Consider the following 21,886-nt stretch of genomic DNA (forward strand, 5'->3'; position numbering starts at 1 on the left):
TCAAGGGGACCGTGAACCGTAAGAGAGAGAAAGAGAGAGCACCCCTGGAAGGTGCCATAGAAAAAAAATCGGCATGGAGCCAGGAATGCCCTCCCCAACGGCACAGCCACTGGCTTGAGAACAGCCCGATGCCCAGTGCACACAGGGCCACAAGAAAGACTCTGGTTTCAAAGTGAGATCCACTAATAGAGTCAGAGGGAGGGAAGCTGCTGTTGGGGTAATAGGCTTCGAGACTAGAGCAGACGTCGAAGGAGTATACGTTGGGGTTTGAGGCAAAATACGCTTACCTGAATGAGGGAACGTGGACTTCGATAGTTGAGAGAGACCTCTGGCCACAAGCAACTGGTCAACAAGTCGCAACACATCCTGCTCAGAAAGACTCTTGGTTGACCTCATGGAGAAGGCTGATGGCGATTCTGGCCTTTCCAGGAAAGGACTATACTAACTGCTTGCAAAAGGATCCAGTGAAGGAGAATATTTGGTCCTTGCTAGTTCAATAGGTGCAGAGCTCGGAGCCGAAGAAGTCTGCACCAAAGAAAACGGTGTAGAAAAAGTCTGCGCCAAAGATGTCGGTGCCATGGTAGCTGAAGGTGTCTGCATCGTAAAGTCAAAGGTCTGCCATGAAGGGTATGGTGCCGTAGTGGAAAGTGTCTGCACCGGCTATAAGGACGGTGCCGAGAAGGACTGCACCAAAGTACATGTTGGTGCCAAAAACGTCTGTGCTGTGGAGTACAGAAGAGTCATACTTGGAGCTGAAGGTGACTGTACCAATGGTCACGAAGGGGACTGAACCAATATTGATGGTGTTAAGGGTTGTGAAAGAACTGTCGGAACCACAGTTGTCTGCACCGGAAGCTCCGGTGCCAATATCAATAAAGGAGACATGGCTGTAGTCAGGATTATTTGGGGCGGTGCTGAGCCTGGAGCCGACAGGGTCACAGATGGCAGCGCTGGAGTAGTAATCAATTTCACCTTCTTGTGAGTGGACTCCCTATGATCTCCACAGGGAGAAGAAGGGAGTGACTTTGATGAAGAAGAGGAAGAATGCCTCTTTTGGGGGGTTAACAGGAGGGGGTGAGCCCTCCGACCTAGAAATAGCCTCAGAGAAAGGAGACCTTTCAAAATGAACTTATTCTTCCTCTCGTTGAGAGTCCTGGTACAGAAGTTTTTACAGATCCCACATGGAGAATCTACAGTCAAGTGGGAGACATTAAGACAGTAGACACACAAGTCATGGCCATCGGAAAGCGGTAACTTACAGCCGCAATCCTTGCACTGCTTGAAACCAAAGGAACTTTTCTTATCTGACATAGCTGTTGTGGAGAAGCATAGCATCAAAAGGAAGAATAATGGCTACCCAAGAAAAGGGTAAAAAGAGAAAAGGAAGGATTGCAAACTATGGTAATGGAGAACTACCACAAGGTAAGAAAAGAGGGTAATAAAGGGAAAGGACTAAAGGGAGATGGTCTAAAGTGTGCGACAGTGTAGGAAAATATTAGAATAAACTTTTGAGAAAATTTTAGAGTAATAATACATAAACTGTCAAAAAATTAGACACTTAGCTGAGAGAGTGGCTTGACAAGGCTGTTAAGCAACGCGGCAAACAAGATCTGAGGTAACAGGGAGTAGAGCATTCTGGGTAGGACCTTGGCTCAAGAGTTTTTGACTGACGAGAGCTTGACATTGGCCAGCTCGGTTCCGAGGATGGAACCGATAACCCATCAGTAAGGAATGAACGAAGATTAACAACATCAGAATGAAGTGTTTAAAAGAGTGCAGTTGGTTTACTTTGGTTGGCTACTACTCATATGCATACGAGTTGTATCCTTAGAACCAATAACTATGCAAATTAATAACTATAATACTGCTGCACTAGAATTCAGAAGGCTATAACTGGACTGATTGTTTATGCTAACAGTAGAAATACTGTAGGCGTGTGGTTGGGAGAGACAAAAGCTGACCACTACGTTAAATTATCTAAAAATTACTGATCTGCAAAGACTGTCCACTAAGTATGGGAAGCATGATAATTCGAGAAAGAACTACATTGATGGGTGCTGTCTTCCCAGTAAACTGTACATTTTTTAAAGCTGAGTTTATACCTTTTCATTCTTTAATTATATTTACCTTACTTTCTACTAGATCTCTGTTTTAGAGTGAAGCGGCTGGAATGCTGAAAATACAAGTCAAAATTTACTTGTTAGTACAGCACTGTAAATGTCATGGTGATGTAAAATAATGTCATATATCACGAAGATAAATATTTTTAATTGATGTTTTAATCAAGACAAGTCTTTTTATTTTTTTGTGACTGTGCCATATGTGAAATAAAGCATTGTTATTATGACGGCTTATTTGAAAGATTACTGAAAATATTAAAAGTAAAGCACACACCCAAAAAAGCACTACTTTCAAAACTCATTTGGTTTGCACTACTGGAATGTGCACTGTGATTAAATAGACCTTTAACAAATAATGAATCGATGATACATATGCAATTCAAAAAAGAAAAAAAAATCACTTCTACGTTCCCTTTTATTAGGTTAACGGAATGCAGATGAGTGCAGTTTTTCAACAGTCAATTTGCCAAGACAGAAATGCTGAGAATTTGTTCAACACTGTATAAAAAAGTTATAAATTTTTACTATTAGGAAAAGTACAGATATCACCTGCATTAATTCACTGGCAGCTGCTTCAGACAGATAATATGCAGGCTATTTTCTTTCTTAAAACTTCATAAAATAAATACTTATGTACATATTTCTTACCAGTTACTTTAACTTGTCTCAAAGCTTCCATACATTAGGTAATGAGCTGCTGAAGCACGATTCTGGCCTGGTCTCTTCCTGTGTTGGAAGTAAATACAAGTACCTGCTGGGGATCCTGTTGACATACTGCTCCCCCAATGATTAAGACAGTTAACATAACTCATCTGTAGCCTACAGATCAGTCCCCACACCCCCTCATTGAAACAGTAGTTCCAAAACAGCTACTCTTGTGAAACAGTCATGATAACACTAAAAGCCTGATCACTGAACTTAAATTTACGGTTTATATTTAATAAAATATTTGACAGGTTTATATCTAAGCAGAATATTTTATCTTCTGAGCTACACTGTTCTAGATGTATAAAATAAAGAAAATGGAGTAAACCCTTCTGAAGAGGGCATAAGAAATGGTTGCAACCTTTTTACTATAATATCTGCTCCATTTTAATAGCCATATTAACTTAATAAGAAAAACTTTTTTTCTGGCTGTTTAAGCAGAAAAAGTTATTTAAAACACAACTATGTAAAAACAATGTTTAAATCACTGCATTTGTTATAGTTATGCACATAGCAGAGTACTTCAGGAATTAATTCAGTTAGAGGCTGACCTATTTTGCAATTCCCCCCACTCCGTTTTCAGAGTTACTGTACACTGCAGCCTTGATGTCTTCTTGCCCATACTGTAAGGTTAACAAAAACCTCATTTAAAAACAAACATTTTCTCATGTGCAAAATTCCTTTTATAACATATGAAAATAGTGGAGTACTGTGCAATGATGTTCTATGCAGATATCATCACTGTTCAGCAGCAGGAACAATGCCCGATGCTTGGAGCAGGCACGTTATAAATGCAGGTCTCCACAATGGTGTCACTTAACAGATTACTATTTGTCACAGAGTGTCACAAATCAGCTACATACAGGGAATAACCGTAACAACAACAACTCTTGTTCTTTCCATTTTTCATCATATAAAACACCACACAGTAATATGTATGGAAGTGCAAAATAATGCAGGATCTACCTCCTCAGATGATTTGATGTCACGTAGACTCTTCCACTTTGGTTTTCTGATGTGTATATATTGTCATGGAAACCTACACAGCAGAACAGCCTTGTGCAATGTTCTTCAAATATGAACATTTTATTTTCCTAAACATCGTCTAGGCTACAAAATGTAATCTTTCTGCAACAAGTTTTTTTAATAAAGCTGAAATATACATAACTATTCAAGTGTCAAATTTCTTCCTGACCTTTTAGTAAACAGGTCTATTTACAATACATATTGAGCTAAGTTCAGTATATGCATCTGAAATGTGCTGAATATCAGCAAAGTGAAATGTCTTCATTTGTACCAGGCAGGTATACATATTTCACTTTAGTGAATCCATAAAACTGTCGAGGTTATATTCCGTGTCATATTGCTCCTGCTCCCAAAGCTCTCCAAGATTTTCAAGGACTGACTTCATTGATGCTTTTGCTGGAGAGGAAGAAACATCAGCCTTTTCCATCTTGTTGCCCTGATGGAAAGAAAGATAGTGAACAAATTACTGCAAGTTACATTACTCCACTTACATTACTACAGATGCCAGGCGACAATCAAGCACTGAACTTTCTTTATACATCAATATATGGATTCTCAAAAACGAGTTAAAATGTACCTCTCCCAAAATGCTGACTCGTCATCGTAGACTATTGACCATTGCAACACTGCCTCTCTTTCAGATGCTTAATGATGATTTTTTTTTTAAATTTGTCAACCTTTCAACAAGATCTCAATACAGTCTTTAGTCTTCCATTATTTGAGAAATGTTACCACGTCAATCTTTGCGGTGCCCCGTAGTGGGTTAACTGATACTCTCTCTCCTTCCACTCTGATAGGCAATTTCTGTTCTGAAGCTCCTACATTTGTTTTTTATTTTTTGGTGGGTGGTTGAAAATGCTAAAACATCACAGGACACATGAGGATATAGTGACTAGTTCCCTAACACTGCCAGCTGACCCAAAACAACTGAGCAAAGCACGGGGGGGGGGGGGTGTGCAGGAACGCAAGTGATGCAGATGTGGTGTTTACTGTTTTAACACTGTATAAATACTTCTGATCTAAAAAAAAAAATCACACAAGCAAAGCACCATCTACTGAATGAAAGAACATTCAAGAAGCAGGAGAACAGATGAAAATATATGTGAGCCACTGAGAAAAGCTCCATTGTAAATCAGCTGATAAGGATGGTCCATCCTCAGTAGGTCTAGGACTTTAAAAAATCCCAAACAGTAACAGTGGCAGGAGCAAGAAGATAACCAATAAACAAAAGCTCAGAAGTGGAGTCCTAAAATAATGAGGTACCAAAGGTGGCCTGATACTAGGAGTCATGCCCCAAGCATTAATATTTTTAAAAAATATCAAACAATGACCAAACAGCCACAACACACATTTGCAGTAGAAACATTTTTAGCTTCCTGCAGCTATCAGCTGCTCCCAGGAGCTCTCCTTGTCCACTGTGCCTGCAAATCCCATATTAGCCTCCAGTGGACTAAGCATGATCTGCATTTTGTACCGCTGAGGATATCAAGGTACATTGTGTGTGTGTGTAGGGGACATACTACTGCCTGGTAATGTTTTCTCATTTCCCATCTTGTGTGGACTCATCCTCATCAATAGGGGTCGACATGCACTGAATTCCGTGGCATTTCATTCACCCTCTGCGTGCAACTCAGCCTGAGCCCCACCTCTCACACAATACAATTGATCTTCTTGAATCAAGTCCATACACTGTAGTAGCAGGACATACAATCCATAAGCATGTCCAAGTCAGCATCCTTGAAGACACTAGATCAAGCTCCTCCCCTTGCTCTCATATGAAACATTCAAATAGTTTACAAAAGACTATGAAATTAGGAAAGTATAAAATATTCAAACCTACTTCCAATACAAAATCATCAGCTCATGCTGATCCCTGTAGGGCCGATGGCATGTCCCTTAGGATGGTACAGACTAGACAGGAAAATAAGGAAGGGAATTATGTGCTGGTAAATTGTAGTATATGAACTTGCATCATGACAATCCTTTGTTAAGGCAACTACATAAATTTGGTATCTTACACTGCAATAGCAAGACTGAGCTCCCAACAGTACTACTTGAGATGGGGGGGGTTGGCATCGTTACAGAATAGAGAGGAGAAAATTAGCCACAAGGGAAGACCTGAGCCTTCACATCACATCCAGCTTACAAGTGTTCCACAAAACTATGCAGTTAAGCCCCTTGTCATATCAGCACAAACAGCATCCACAGATTACTTTACTTTACAAATTTAAGATATAGCAGAGTAAGCTATGGGTTTACTTAGACGTACTGTGACTGGAAATATTACAAGTACCTGACACAGTTAAATGGCCATCTAGATGATATAACCTTAAAAAATATTTGCCCCACTTTATTAGGAGCAAAGGAACTGCGGTGGTGGTGCTGCGGTAGAGTTGTCCCCTCACAGTTAGATGTTGTACGTTCGATTCTCAGTTAGAGCGTCTTCTGTGTGTCGACATGCGTGAATGGGCCTTCCTTCGTTGAAGGTTGTGCGTTAGGCCCGGCAAGCCAGCGCGTAAAACTCTGCCAATCATTAGCAGACCGGATTTCCGCTGTGGCGACTCCTAACCGGGAAAAGCCGAAAGACAGTTTTTATTAGGAGGAAAGGAAATGAAAATTATCTTTCATAAAGATATTTGTTTTGTAAGTAATATCTTACTTCTCTATGAATATCAAGTCAGTGCAACTTATATTCTCCTGTATTTAAAAATTGTGCGAAGAAAACGAGTAAGTGTATGTACTGACTAAAGTGGAAGTTGGAAGCCACCTTTCCCATAAAGGTAGGATTAGTTTTTAGTCACCTTATCTTTGTAGAAGACTACATACAGAGGCTGGCATGAGACAGGTGGCAGTTCTGATATTCTCCTGGCTGAAGTGATAGACACCAGGAACATAGTTTTCCACAGAACAAACGAGGTCCACTTTTGCTGCTAGTTTAAATAGAGAATTAAAAGATTTTCTAGAATAAAATTAAGGTTCCATGGGGAGCTGGCCCTTTAAAGGGGGATCTCAGAAGGAAAGCACACTTTGAAAAAGATTTGCAGACCTACTGGGCAGCGAAAGTTGTCTAATTAAATTATATTTTTTAACATTATCACTTTAAGACATACGCAAACATACATTAACAGAAAAAAAAATAGTGTTAACACTTTTTCCATTTACATACATTATACATCACGTCTTTTCCTTCTTTGTAACGATCCGTTGTACATTACATAAATTGCTGAATTCCTACGTTACTTTAAACTTCACTCCTCCTCCTGAACATTATTCTGCATGAACTGTTCCCACAATTCCATTTCTATGTATGTTTACTCCTGTAATTTTCTTTTTTTGGAAGCAAACATAATTAAACTTAAAGCCTTACAAGGTCTAGGCATTCAGATCTTGCGTCCAAATTCAAAAGAATCATTTCCTTAGTTACAGCCATTTGCTCACCCAATACTTCTAACAGAGTACTCTGTAAGGATTTTTTTAAAATCTGCCCACTCATTACACTCCCAAGACATTTAGTCTCACTAAAGACATTCTTCCCCCATCACACCTCCGTTTGCTATCTGCATGAGGAACAATCCTTTGCTGTCTGCTTTGGGTTTAAAAATACAAATGCAAACACTTTCAAGCTAAGATCCTAAACATAAACTTTATTTCCCAAAAAGACTTGAAACTGTATCAAAATGTTCTAACAGCACTGAAAGATGCCATTTTCTGGATTTATCAGGTACAAAAATATCTATAAATAAATCCAACTTTTCTCGATTACCATACCAATTAAATGCTTGAATTTCATGAGTCCCTTGTTTTCCTTGCCAAAGGCTCTAAATGTTAAGGAAATATAGGGGAAAGAGGACATCCCTGCCTGGTTCCTCTGTTGAAACACTATTTATCTGAGAGGAACCCTCTCACTTTAATTATTGCCTCCAATCCTTCATATAACATAATTAACCTTATTACTGTATCAGAGAATGCAAATTCTTCCATTGTCCTACTCAAAACCAGAGCTTACTTTGTTGATTGCCCTTTCTGCATTAAGACCCACTAACATCTGTATTTTCTTATGTTCTGCTTCCCTCTGGATAATCAATGTTGCATAATGTTGTCAAAAGTTTGCTTCCACTCCACAAAACCACAATGGTCCACATCTATCAATTCTGGCAACACATTTACTACTCTTTTAGTTAATGTAGGCAAACACTTTATAATCAAGGTTTAAAACTGAAATGGGTCTATATAAAGCTGTGTCTGACTGGTCTTTATAGTCTTTAGGTAATACAACCAACACAGCTTTCTTCCAAGAAGTTGATGCTTCTCTTCTTTTTAAAATACTGTTCAGATTTTTATCACTTTCTTCCCTAAATTCCACAAGAATAGCATCCGTTTCTGGTGAGTTTTCTAAAGATTGATTATTCATCACTGTTTTTAACTCATCTCCTCCTATTTTAACGGTTAGTTGTTGAGCCTCTTCTCTCTCTAACACTGGCATAATTTTTCCATAAATATTTCCTTTTGTGCTCTTCATTTCCACATTTTTACATAAATTTTTATAAAAATTCTGAAAAATCTCTTAATACCTCTACAGGATTTTTGATTATTTTTCTCATTATACACTCCCCAAGTTTGGCGACAATGCTTTCTACTCTCTGTTGCCTTAGTAGTTGTGCTAAAAGCTTTTGTGCTCTGAAGTTAGCAAAAAAATAGCCATTTAAATTTTCTAAACTCATGCATACTCATTGTCCAGATACGCCATTAGTTTCTCTGTAGCACTCTGCATTCGGGCCTCCTCTTGTTATGTGAGACTAGCCATATCCTCAACACCTGAACCTTTCACAGCCCCTCTAAGTAATTTTTGTTACTTCTTAATCACATCTTTCATTTATTTCTACTCTATTTCTAAACTCCATTTTCATTGTATCCCAAAGATGTTTCTATCTTCCTTAACTCTTGAATAATTTCCGCTACCCATTCCTTAAATTCCTCTCTCAAAAGTAGGTAGGAAAGTGCATGTCACATTTTCATTTCATTACCCTGCATTTTTACCTTTATTTTTATTGCTGCATGATCTAAACAATTATTGGATGTGTATCAAAACTTTCAATTAAGTGCACATGTTCCTGTGAAATGTAATTTCTATCTAGTCTAGTCCAGTTCTTGTGAGTTCCTGCTACTGAATTAATATCTTCCATACCAAATATTTTCATGTTTTTTTTTTTTCCCCCCCAGAAATCTACCCTCCTTTGTTACATCTTCCTTTCTAGGTCCCCAGGATACATCCTCACTATTGCAAATCAAGTTCCAGCCCCACCTACAATTAATATCCTGCTGAAAGCTGATCATTTATACAAACATGCTCTTAATATCCATAAAAGCAGTTTTCGGTGGAATACAAATATATGCCAGTGTAATCCTCCTCCTTTGCCACTAGCCCCTTTCTACCACAAATCTACCATTACTGTGCTTTCCCCCTCTTCTATTACAACTGGAGCCCCTCTATCAATTAGTATAATTGCTCCCCTTTTCTTTTGCTCCTGATAGTCTGCTGAACAGCCATCCTAAAAGCCTTTCTTTATCAAATTCAAATGTTATTTTCTTTCCAAATGACTCTCCTGTGGTATTGCTATTTGCATTGTACACTTCTTAATATAATTTAATACTCTTTCCTTGTTGTCTGTGTCTATACCTGTAAGGCCATACATGTTCCAAGATAATACGGATAGTATAGCTATTTTGATAAAAAGCTAATGTTCCCACCTATTACACATGCATTTTTTTGAATGTGCACTTTCAGCTTTCACGTTACATGTACACACTGTTTGGCGAGCTGATCTTTTACACAACTGTTTCTTCTCATCTTCACTTGAACATATGTCACATTTTAAGATTCAAGATTCTGTCTTAATGAAAGCCTTCAAACAAAAAACAGAAAACATTTTCAGAACATTCCCATCCCCAATTAACTTAGAACAAAAACACAAAACTATGTACATCTTCAAAAAAATGAAGTTTAACCCTCCAGAAAGGAAATCCCCAAAATAGACAGCTGCACACACAGGCATTACCTAACCTAAATGTAAGGATAACCATGCTAAAGTGCACTCTATAGCCTGGGTTCCCACTAACAGTAAGTGTGCTCTGTTTTTTACTTCAATTCCCATTCCCAGCTGTGAAAAACAGTTTGTACCCCATTAGAAAACTAACTTTTAACCCTAAGAAAAGGTGCACTGGCTATCCTTAAATAAAATTAAATTGTATATTGTTCAATTAAAGTATTACTGTTGCGACCTCTTATTCACTTCCCGTAATTTCAAGCTATTTTTCACTGAACTGCTTGCCATTATACCTATAAATTTTGCATTTCCTTCAGCAAAGAATGCTTCAGACTCTCAAGAATAATTGCTTACACTTGCAGGCAGCTTGTGTTCATGTAAAAGTAGTTAACAGTAAATCTTTGTAAACTTTGCTCAGAACAGAGTATACACCTGCCTTCAGCTGCAGATTTCACTCCCAGTGAACAACTGTTAATGGGGAAAATAAGCTCAAATCTTTGCAGATGTAAGAACTTAGCATTTTTCATATATTTCCTTATCTTGTCTTATTTTTCAGGCATACTTACAAGAAAAACATTTGAAGCCAAAGGCATTAATCTAGACATTCATTGTTGTAAAAATAAGAGAAACTATCCTAATTCCACAGATAATATAATCAGAGCACTTTTACATCCCCAAGATAACACCATACTAACAAACTTTGTCCAGTATTTCTTCTCGTTATACTGTAAAGCCTATATTTTTTGCAACTAAAAAAAGTACTTGGTTAAAGATATTCAACACATACAGTCGCTGAAGACCCCCCCTTTACATTCTAAACATCTATGGCTACACAAAAGTGCTTTACAATACATAATCAGCAGTTAATATTATGAAATATTTTATACAAATACTGATAAAATGCCATTACTTTTTTTTTTAACCCCATTTAGTGTTTTTCTAGACATTACTTATATAGAGAAGGGTATATGCTTTACAGTCCACCCATAAGTTTAAAAAAGTCAACAAAAGTCCATTGTTTCTCAGACACTATTTCTTGCAAAGCAGTATTTCACAAATGTTACTGATATGTTAAATCAGGTCGCTATTGCCGAACGTTTCAAAGTTCGAATGTCATATGGTCGACACCATATGATCGAACTTTGAAAAGTTTGAAGGTGAAAGGCAATGGCTCCGTACACGCAGAATGGGAAAATTTCCCTTTTCTGCACTTAAGTGCGGTCTTGGAGTTGGCATATTTAAGTAGTGGGGATGTCAGGGGTGCAGCAGGGAGGCTTGCCCCCCCCCCTACTCACAGTGTTAAGGTCATTTTTTTTAACTTTTTTATTATGTATTCGAGGTTTCAAGTTTCACTCATTTGTTGTCAAACATATGATGGTTTGAAATTTTGAAGCTTCGAATATATAATAAAGACCCGTTAAATTTCCCATTTATTCATTAATTTCGGTGTTCACACCACTCTTCCTGTTTACCCCCATCTGCAAACACTAGACTCTGCTTTAAGTCCAAAGAACACTGAAGAAGGTCTCACTGGTAAAGTCTCTCATATGAGCTTCACTGCCAGAAGAATGAGGCATCTCCTTCAGTTGCTTGGCTCATTTTCTGTTGGATAAACGTTCTACTTCTTCCACAGACTGTTCTGTATCAAAAAAGGTGCAGAAAAAAATATTATGAAGACAGCTGCATACAACAGATTGAATATTACACACCTACCTCTCAACATTCCTGAATTACTGGGATAACTTTACTACTCTTTTGCCTGGTGTACCATAGGAGGTTACTAGGCTATTGGCCTTGAGGCCCTTATATGCCTAGCCAAGAGTTTAGCCCACGTTTAGACAAATCAACACCCGATACCCCTTGTCCAGTAGGGACAGAGGTGGAATCCCAGGGGTATATTTTCTGTTTCCCATCCAGTTATCCAGGTTGTGCTTAAAAAGGGGTAAAGAGGTACTCTGTTTGACGTGGAGAGGGAGTCTATGTCATAGATGGGGGGAGTCTGGGACACAAACCTGTCCCGCCAAGTCTTGTTGATGATTAGCAGTTTAATTTCAGCTATCTCCATGAATTTTCTACACACACACTGCTGTCTGCAGTTTTTAATACTTTTCCCCTTTTGCCACAGTTTCATCAGGATGAACTCCTTCAGCTGGTATGATTGCATATTTACTAATATAGGTCTTGGCTGCTTTCTCGTGGCCAGGTTTGGAGCATGCACACCATTTACCATTTCAATTAACAAATCCTACACTGAACGCCAGTCTGGTTGGTTATTTGTGCTTTCATAAAATTAATATAGTCGTTCCTTCCAGTTTCACTGGTACAGCAGAAAATCACAGGTTTTAGCTACATGGGATACCTTCTAACGCTACCAATTTCTGAAACCATTCTTCCTGGATGTCTCATTACTCAGCCAGCATTTTCTTTATTTCAACCTCTGGACTTTTGTAGCTTCATCAAGTTCATCTGAATAACTAGTTAAAGCCCCTTCTATTCTTTACAGCTTTTTGTCATTTGAGTTGATATACTCCTTCAATGCTACAATAATTTTAATCACCTCTGAGTAAGTTTGTTTTTTTTCATCTAATTACTGGAAGCCATCTCCTGTACCAAAGCTGAACTGCTTTATGCTGAATAGTGGCAGGATCCTTCCTAGCCATTTTTCTATCTCAAGCTTTTCTGGTTGATTTTCTTTCAGGTTCTCTGCATGTATTCTTTGCTAGAATCCATGCACTGTTCTTACTTAGTAACTGAATTTTACCCAAGCGGACATTACGGACTCTTATTTCTCATTTTCTTTATTCACATTGAGAGAGCTGAAATTAAACTACTGATCAGGATGCAGCCATCACAATGTCCTGAGTAATGATTATATTCTATATTTCTCCCTTCCAGCCAATCACTCTCCACCAGACCGCAACCAATTTCGTTTAATCTGGTTGTCTGCATGGAAACATGAGAACCAGACAGCTAATTTCTATCATATTGTTCCTATGGAGACATGATGGCCAGATACAGAATTGCTACTAAGCATACATTGATCTGCTACACAAAAGGCCTCATAATATTCAATATTCTTTTTTATTTACTTGCTTTCTCTTAGTTAGTGAATCAATCTAAGGTTCTTAATCCAGTCAATTCCCCATGCAGGAATGAGGAAAAAGCACATTAATTTTTCTTTTGTCATACTCTTAACCAGTTTTATTTTTACATTGAAGTCTCTACATTTCTTATAACTGAAGAAAGAGAAGGGGGAAAGAAAGGGAAAAAACAGCAGCACCTATTTACAAATCCCATTACACTTATAATTAACTGATAAAACTTTACTTTATAGCAAAAATAGTACTAATAAGACAAAAAAATGTTTTCTTTATTTACAGTTAACTTTCTCCCCTCTCTTCCCCTCCCCAAAGCATTTTTACGAACATTAATGACAAGAAGTAGGGCATATACTTTAGAGTCCCATACAAGCCCAACAAATTCTGAAAAAATCCTAAATTTCCTGACTTTCTTGTTCTGTCATATTTCACAAATATTATTATTGCATTGTAATCCCAAATTAAGTTACTGGTATTATTACTGTTCATCTTCATCTCCATCTTCCAAATCATGTCTCTGCTTCATTTCCAATGTACTCTCGATTCTTCTAGTCAACTCTCGTGCTCCCTTCCCTTCTTGTCAACATTTTCCATTGAAACGGTAGAAACTGTTTCACAGGTAGTCTCTCTGTGGTCTTTATTACATAAAGAACCAAGTAGAATCTCCTACTGTTTCACAGCTCACTTTTTGTTGGACAAACTTTTGGATTTCCTCCTTGGCATGTACTTCATCAAAAAATGATTTTGTCCCTCCGGGGAAGAACAACTTGAAGACATCTGGGTACAGCAGTTTGAATCTCACACTTGCATCTCAACAATTCCCTGAATAGTGTAATGAATGTGCTCCTCTTCTGCCTGGTGTACAAGGAATAATCATTCTCCACAAACACTCTGCTGTCTCCCACTTTTAGTATTTTGCCCTTCTGTCATAGTTTTGTCAGAATCAACTCCTTCTACGGGTAGGATTGCATATTTACTATTAAAGGCCTAGGCTGCTTTCTCATAGTTAGGTATGGAGCATACACACAACGTGCCCTTTTAACTAACAATCCTTGCTGTGGAATACCAGTCCAGTTGCTTATTTGTGCTTTCATAAAATTAATGTAGTCAGTTCCCTTTCAGTTTCCCTGGTATAGCTGAAAATCTCAAGTTATCCCTACATGCTCTGTCCTCTAATTCTATTTTTTGAAACACCTCTTTCTGAGCCAGTCTCATATCCAGCCAGCATTTTCTTCATTTCAAACTCTGATTTTTGCAGCTTTACCACCGCATCTGAACATCTATTTAAAATGTCTTCCATTTTTCCAGCATTTTGTTGTTTGTGTTGATATACTCCATCAGTATTTCATTTATTTTAAACAGGTATGTGCGCAGTTGTCTTATCTTCCTGTACATTACTGGAAGTCATGTCTGGCGGTTGCACTGCTTTTTGCTGATCTTTCAGAGTTTCTTCCTCACATTTTGTAGCTAATTTCCTTCCAGGTGCTCTGTATTTATTTTTTTCTGGCATCCAGGGCAGCATACTCACTAGCCAGTTACTGAAATTTACCCATAAATACAAAAGTCTAGTAGCCTTTTCTGTTTTGTTTCTGTTTTCACACTGGGAGAGCTAGAGTTAAGCTGTTACTCAATGTGCAACCATCTTGGAAGTCCCAGAGGCATACCTAAACTCTTGATGAAATTTAAAAAAAAAGTGGATTCTTAGTATGGAGAAAGAACAGCCTTTGTTAAACATCTCTTCTAAGAACTGAATGATTGCAGGTACAGGAGCTGTAAAATGATCTAATCCTTGATCTGCATCTCAAGTGGAGTATTTTAACTATCTGTCCTTGTACATCTTTCTTGTGAAAGTTTCTAAGCTACCCTTAAGATCTGGACCAGATTGTATGGGTAAAGCGGGGTCCCTGGAACTGGAGAAATCATGAAGTTAACCTGAAGGACAGGAGGTCTAGGTGAGGCTTAATGGGCAGGTGAGACATAGGACCTGGATGAAGTTCTAGGAGGAGACGTTTCTTTATGACATGAGGGCAGAACGCAGGAGGCCACACTTGCTAATGCCACATGAGGTAAACAGAATGACTTTGACCTTGCACAATATTGCTCTCTGCAATACTTTCATTACAAGGGGTAAAGGGAAGAAGGCATAAAAGAGCCTTAAGACCACTAGTGCACTAGATGGAAAATATGCTGCTGCACTTAATACTTGTAAAGAATGCAAACAGATCACAGAAAAGGTTCCTCCAGTGATGAAAAAGTACAGTAGATGTTCGAGTGTATTCACTGTTGCAGTCATTACATTTGGGTAATCTGCTGGCAGGCTGCCCTCAGTCGGCCTGATTAACAAAGTCTTGGGTCCTGCATTGGTTGCTGTCCCTTCTTCCATGACGTCAGGTCGTCAGGGGTATAAAACATGCAGCCGACGTCATTACATCAGTTTTCTTGCCGATGTCAGGTGCCCCCCAAATGGGGAGCAAAATATATATATATGTAGAATAAAAAAACACAAAACATATACCGCCAAGCAAATGCACCAAAAAGGCTCTTAAAGATGGTAACAGAAATGAGAGGTGTAGTAAGAGAAAAAACGGGGCTGGAGGGAGGGTAACCAGGACTGCAACAGTGAATACACTCGAACATCTACATTTATGGTAAGTGTACACAACTGTACTATGTTCTTAGTGTTTCACTGTTGCAGTCATTACATTTGGGAAGAATCCCAAAGCTATGGTTGGGATGATGGATTTATACGACATTAGGAGCAGCTATAAGGTCCCTCAGGACAGCAGTGGCAAAGCCTGCTCTAGAGTTAGAGAAGAGAGGTAAATGGTAATGTTTGGTGAATGTATGAACTGAGCTCCAGGTAGCAGCTTTTAGAATGTCTCTGGTAGGAACCCTTCTGAGAAAGGCTGCAGAAGTAGATGCAGCCCTGGTGGAATGAGATATGATCCCCTTGGGGACAGGTTTACCATGGTGCATATAGCAGAAATGAATACAATAGCTTATCCATTTGGAAATAGTCTGCTTTGAAATAGGCTTTCCATCTGCAGCAAATGCCACCAGTAATTGCTCAGATTTTCTTAGAGATTTTGTTCTGTTTAAGTAGAATCTTAGTTGTCTGTGCACATCCAATGAATGCAGAATCTGCTCACCCTTGTCCTGTGGATTTGGGAAGAAAGTTGGCAGATGAATGGTCTGATTAAGGGCTACACTAGATATCACTTTAGGCATAAAGGATGGACTGGTCCTTAGAGCCACCCTATCCGGGTAAAAGATAATGAAAGGCTCCACTGCCATAAGAGCCTGTAGTTCTGAAATCCTTCTAGCTGAAGTGACTACTAAAAGAAAAGCTGTTCCCCAAGAGAGAAATTTTAGGTCTGCAGTAGCAGCTGGCTCAAAAGGAGGTAGAGTGAGTTTTCCAAAACAAAACTGAGGTCCCATGCAGGAGTTGGTGCTCTCCTGGGAGGTCTTAAATTTTTGGCCCCTCTGAGGTACTGCTTTAGCAGAGGATGAGAAAAGAGGGGAGGCTCTGTGTTGTAATGAGCTAAAATGGCAGAGGCATGGATTTTTATGGAAGAAAAATATAGGCCCTTGTGAAGCATCTCAGTTAAGTATTGCAGAATCTGAGGAATATTGGGCATTGCTGTGTTTATTCCTTGTGCTTGGTTCCAGGCACAGAATCTTTTCCATTTGTCAGCATAAGATTTAGTACTAAGCCTTCTAGCCTCCAAATGACATCTATCACAGGTTTGCTGAGAGATGTAACTGGTGAAATTAGTTGATTAGCCATGCTGCAAGATTCAGAGTTTGGAGCTGAGTGTGCAGAATTTGATAGTTCTGCTGAGACAGTAGGTAAGGTGTCTGAGGCAGGTACCGCGGAGGAAGGTGCAACATATTACTTAGGAGCGGGTACCAATGTTGGCGAGGCCAGTCTGGAGCAAACAGAATCATTTTTGTTTTTTCCTATTTGACTTTTAGTAAGACCTTGGAGAGCAGAGGCAGAGGGGGGAAAGGCATAGACTGATAGATTTTTCCAGCTGAAGGACAGAGTAACCACTTTCCAAGCTTTTTTGTGATGAATTCTTGAGCAGAATTTGTCCAACTGATAGTTCTGGGGTGAGGCAAAAAGATCTATGTCTGGGCTCCCCCATCTGCGTGTTAACATGCTGAAGATTTGTGGATCCAGTTTCCATTCGTGTGGGTCCATAAGATTTCTGCTTAGGTCGTCTGCCAGAGTATTTTGCTTCCCTGTCAGGAATTGAGCTTGTAGATGTATCTGATAAGTCAAGGCCGTGTTCCACAATGCTATGGCTAGTCTGCAAAGGGGGTAGGAATGGGTACCCCCCGCTTGTTTATGTACCATATGACTGTGGTGTTGTCTGTCTTTATCAGTAGTTGTCCTGGATGAAGATAGTCCTTGAAGGCTGTCAGAGCATTCTGTATGGCTAGCATCTCTTTCTGATTGATATGTAGGTGCATTTGATTTGGACTCCATTGGCTCTGAATGCATCTCCCTGCCAGATGCATCTCCCCTCCCCCTCAAGCATAATCTGACAAATCTTCCAGGTATGGATAAATGTGAATATTTCTTTGCCTGCAAAATGCAATTACTGGTGCCAGGCACTTTGTGAAAACCCTGTGCGCAGTAGATAAGTGAAAGGGCAGTGCAGAGAAATGGTAATGCAAATAGCCTGCTTTGAAGCGGAGGTATCTTCTGCAAGATTCCCTGAGTGGGATATGCCGGTAAGCCTCTTTTAAGTCTAGAGTTACCAACCAGGCATCCTTGCCTAGCATAGGTAGTAACTGTTGGAGAGTCAGCATCTTGAATTTTGGAATGTCCATTAATGTATTTAGAATGGATAAGTCCAGAATTGGACGCCATGATTTGTCTTTTCTGGGTACCAGGAAAAGTCTTTAATAAAAACCTTGTCCCTTTTCTGGTACTGGTTGAATCGCCCCCATATTCATGAGGGACATAACTTGTTTCTGGGCCTCTGCCCACTGATTTGGAGGCTGATCTGGCCATCCGTTTGGGATTGGCAAAGTGTGGAAATGAAATCTGTACCCCTGGGATACTATATTTAAAACCCATTTGTCCTGGGTAATCAGTCGCCAGTTTCATGCATGAAGTGCCAGTTTTCCCCCCAAAGGGGCGGCCAAAAGATAAGTGCTTGGTAATTGCAGTGGAAAGTCATTGAGACTGTTTTCCGTAGGAAGGTGCCTTGTTACTTCCAGATTTGGAGGTGGAGGCACCCCATTGCTTTGTTCTATAAGTTCCTTGCAACAGAAACTTGGAGCCTTTGGAATGTTTGGCTTGTCCTGAGCAACTCTACCTACTGAACCTGGGTGGCTGCACTTGTAGGAAATCTTTTACAGTTTGCATAGATTTAGCTTTATCTTCCATCTTTTTCAAAACTTCTTCAGCTTTATTACCAAATAGACTGCCATGTTGCAAAGGAGCATCCAACAATTTTGCTTTAACATGGTCAGGCAGATTTTGCTCCTTGAGCCAAGCATGCCTTCTTATCACAGATCCAGTTACAGCAGCCCTGCAAGAGGCCTCTAAGGAATCAAAACCACATTGCAAAGTATGTTTTCCAACTTGTTCAGCTGAATGCAATAAATCTTGTAACTATTTTCTACACAGTCAGAAATCAACATAATTTTCTGTTTAAGTAAACCCATGACATGCTGTTGATATTTAAGCATATGAAATTGACAGTTTAAAGCCCTGATTGCCAAGGTTGCAGACGTATAAACCTTCTTACCCCATCTATCCAGTGCCCTGGAATCTCTATCAGAAGGGGTAGGATTTTTAGCAGTAGAAGCCTTAACGCCCTTGGGACCCTGAGAAATTGTTTCAGGGTCAGCAGTAGGGTTTTTAAAGAGGAATTTGTGTGAGCCAGGAACCCTGTAATATCTGTCTGGCTTACTAGGAGCCGGAGGCAGGGAATCGGGAGTCATACTGGACTCTGAGAAAACATCAACAATGTCTAGAACAGGAGGTACAGCCAAAGGCCTATGCTGTGGAAGAAGGAGGAAATCCCCAAGTCTCGTTTTAGATTCTGAGAAATCCTGACTCTCCCAATGAAAGTGTTCCCTTAAGGTATGCAAAGTTTCTCCAAAAGAAAAATCCTCAGGAGAAGCAGAAGGGATGGAATCTTCTGCATCAGAGTCCTCATAAGTGGGAATAGATAATTCCTGATCAGAAGAGGAATCAGAAGAAATAGAAACCTGATCTGAAGATTCATAGTCAGTGCCTCTTAGCAGGAGGGGGATGGGTACCCCTGATCAAGGTAATTAAATCCTCAGCCATTTTGATCATTTGTTTTTTAGGCATTGGGGCCTGTACACGTGGCCCAAACGTCGTTTTTTAGACATAGTAGTAGTTTTTGGCCTTAGTTTTGAAGATGGTGGCGGTTTAACATACAAATCTTTAGGCCTGAAAACACCCTCAGAAGCCGGTGCCTGCTCAGCGGCTCTGGACCCATCTAAGGTAGAGACATCCGCGGGTTCAATAAAGTATCTCGCAGCATACCAGACTCCGAATGGGTCTCAGTAGAGGCCTGTGAATCAAAAGTAGTGTGCATCAGGGGCTGCGAAAGCGCCTCACTGAGTACTGGCAAACCGGCGACTGGCTTAGAAGTTTCATCATCGGTTTTGGACCTCAACAGTCTGTCTCTGTCTTTTTCTTTGCGTTTTTTAGGCATTCCGGTAGTCGGATTGCTAAGAGACGACATTTCTGGATAGTTAAATCTCGAGCCAAAATATTTAGAAGGAAAAATATACCGACTTTTAATAGTTCATTGATTAAATTTAGCACAAAACCGACAGCAAGGCACGTTGTGGTCAGGGCCCAGCCAAGGAATACAGTACAAATGAAAATCCTTATGAGGTATTTGCTTCCCACAAGTAATACAATTATTAACTTTTAATGATATCGGTAAGGAGCAAGAAAAAGTTTCCCGAACGGGGTACTTAGCTTTTAGTTGAAGACTTCAGTTCTGAAACAAAAAAGAAAATTTCAGGAGTCGGCTGACCGGCACTTGCGAACTGCTTCAGCTTCGGGCACCGTGCGGCAAGAAAGACTGGTGTAATGGCATTGACTGCATGTTTTATACCCCTGATGACCTAACGTCATGGAAGAAGGGACAGCAACCGACACAGGACCCAAGACTTTGTTAATCAGGCCGACTGAGGGCAACCTGCCAGATTACCCAAATGTAATGACTGCAACAGTGAAACACGAAGAACATCTCATCCTTGTTGTAGACATACACAGAAACCATTTATGAATTATTAGTAGACATCTGCCAAGCATGTTTTGTAGTGAACTGGCTTGACAAGGCATGGGAATAGCTATGAGAAAGCTTGCAGGATTGGATTTCCCATTCCGATACTCTCATTCCATACTGACAAGAGGTCAGCTTTTGGATCCCCCTTGTTACTATACCACACCACTGTAGCACTGAGTGTATGGCTACTGCACCTTGGGGAAGGTGGTCCTGAAAAACTTGGAAGGATCACCCTCAATTCTTAATATTAACATAGAAACAGACCTCTTGCTCAGTTCAAGCAGTGTCAGTGGCATTACAGGTAGCACACTTATGCCTGGTGCCAAAGGCTATGGGTTGTATTCCCACAGCAGGGGGATGGACTGCTGACATTACAACGCAGCATAAGGGAGGGTGCTGCAGTCCTGAGTATGCTGTCCTTCAGATGCAATATTAAACTGAAGCCCCAATTTGCCTGAGTTGGTGAATGTAGAAGAACCCACAGCATGTATCGAAAAGAGTAGGGTCCTTTATTGAATACATTAAATATTTACAAAAAATATGTATTACAGATACAGATGTACACATTTCTATTTTTTTTTACTAAGTTTTATAACATCCTCATTGTTATTCTTCCATAAGTGACCCACCACTCCTTCCACAACCACAATCTGATTTTTTGCTCCACAACCATAATCTAATTTTTTGCAATATATCTGCCAAAATCCATTTCCCATTAAACATTTCATTCAATCTTTCATTCCAAATAACCTATATTACATAAAATAATATGTCCTCATTATTTTTTCTTATTCTTATATCCATACATAACCATATTAATATCTATTTTGTCATTAATTTTCTCAAAAATAATGCGTCTCAAAACTTTTTCCTAGATTTTCATTTCACCACTCTTACATTTAAAAACCATGCTCTGTTGTATCTTCCACCCCACAAAATATACACACACTTTCAACTTTCTTTTTATATGGCATATTTCCCTTACTTTTGACATATTACCAGTCTCAATAGGTAATCCTGACACCATTTTTCCTTATTTTATTGGCTTTAATCACTTCTGGTAAATTTACCCATAGATTTACACAATACTGTTCATCAGGTTTATCTTCCTATGGCCGTAATGACATACGCGATCGCACTACTGTACAACTCAAAACTGCGAAAAAAGTAACGTCGAACGTCACCAAAGTTCTAAAATCAAAATCTGTTAAACCAGATTCGATGATTTTTGAAAAAATGCAAATACACATCATAATGTGGAGGGGGCAAGCCCCCCTGCACCACCCATGTGGGGGGCTGCACCCCCCCCACTTTAATATAGTAACTCAGAGATCGCACTACAGTGGGGAAAGGGACCATCTCCCGATCCCTGCTACAGTGAAATCTGCACCCAAAATGCAGAATCTGCAATGAGCTAATGCCAATGTGCATTCACTCATTGCACATTCGGACAATTTTTTTCGATTTTGTGGATATTTGGGAACTTCCTTTCGACCTTCTTGCAATCGCTCATGTGCATCACGCACATATGAAGGTAAACCGATCACATGATGAAACCATATCCTTCGATTTCTTTATATTAATTTTTTTTATCTTCCACG

At 39.5% G+C, this 21,886-nt stretch overlaps 1 protein-coding gene across 1 annotated transcript in view; it reads right to left on the reverse strand.

Annotated features, from left to right (window-relative positions):
- Nucleotides 1–2,517: 2,517 nt before the first annotated feature.
- Nucleotides 2,518–21,886, reverse strand: part of BTAF1 (B-TFIID TATA-box binding protein associated factor 1) — a 3,603,226-nt gene continuing 3,583,857 nt past the window's right edge. Inside the window, exon 41 of the mRNA XM_044055641.1 lies at nucleotides 2,518–4,287. Within this exon, the coding sequence (XP_043911576.1) occupies nucleotides 4,141–4,287 (147 nt within the window). The 3' untranslated portion in view covers nucleotides 2,518–4,140. The remainder of the gene's footprint in view (nucleotides 4,288–21,886) is intronic.

This window comes from Protopterus annectens, chromosome 14.part0 (assembly GCF_019279795.1).
Source record: "Protopterus annectens isolate FY-2018-M chromosome 14.part0, PAN1.0, whole genome shotgun sequence".
Lineage (NCBI taxonomy): Eukaryota > Metazoa > Chordata > Ceratodontiformes > Protopteridae > Protopterus > Protopterus annectens.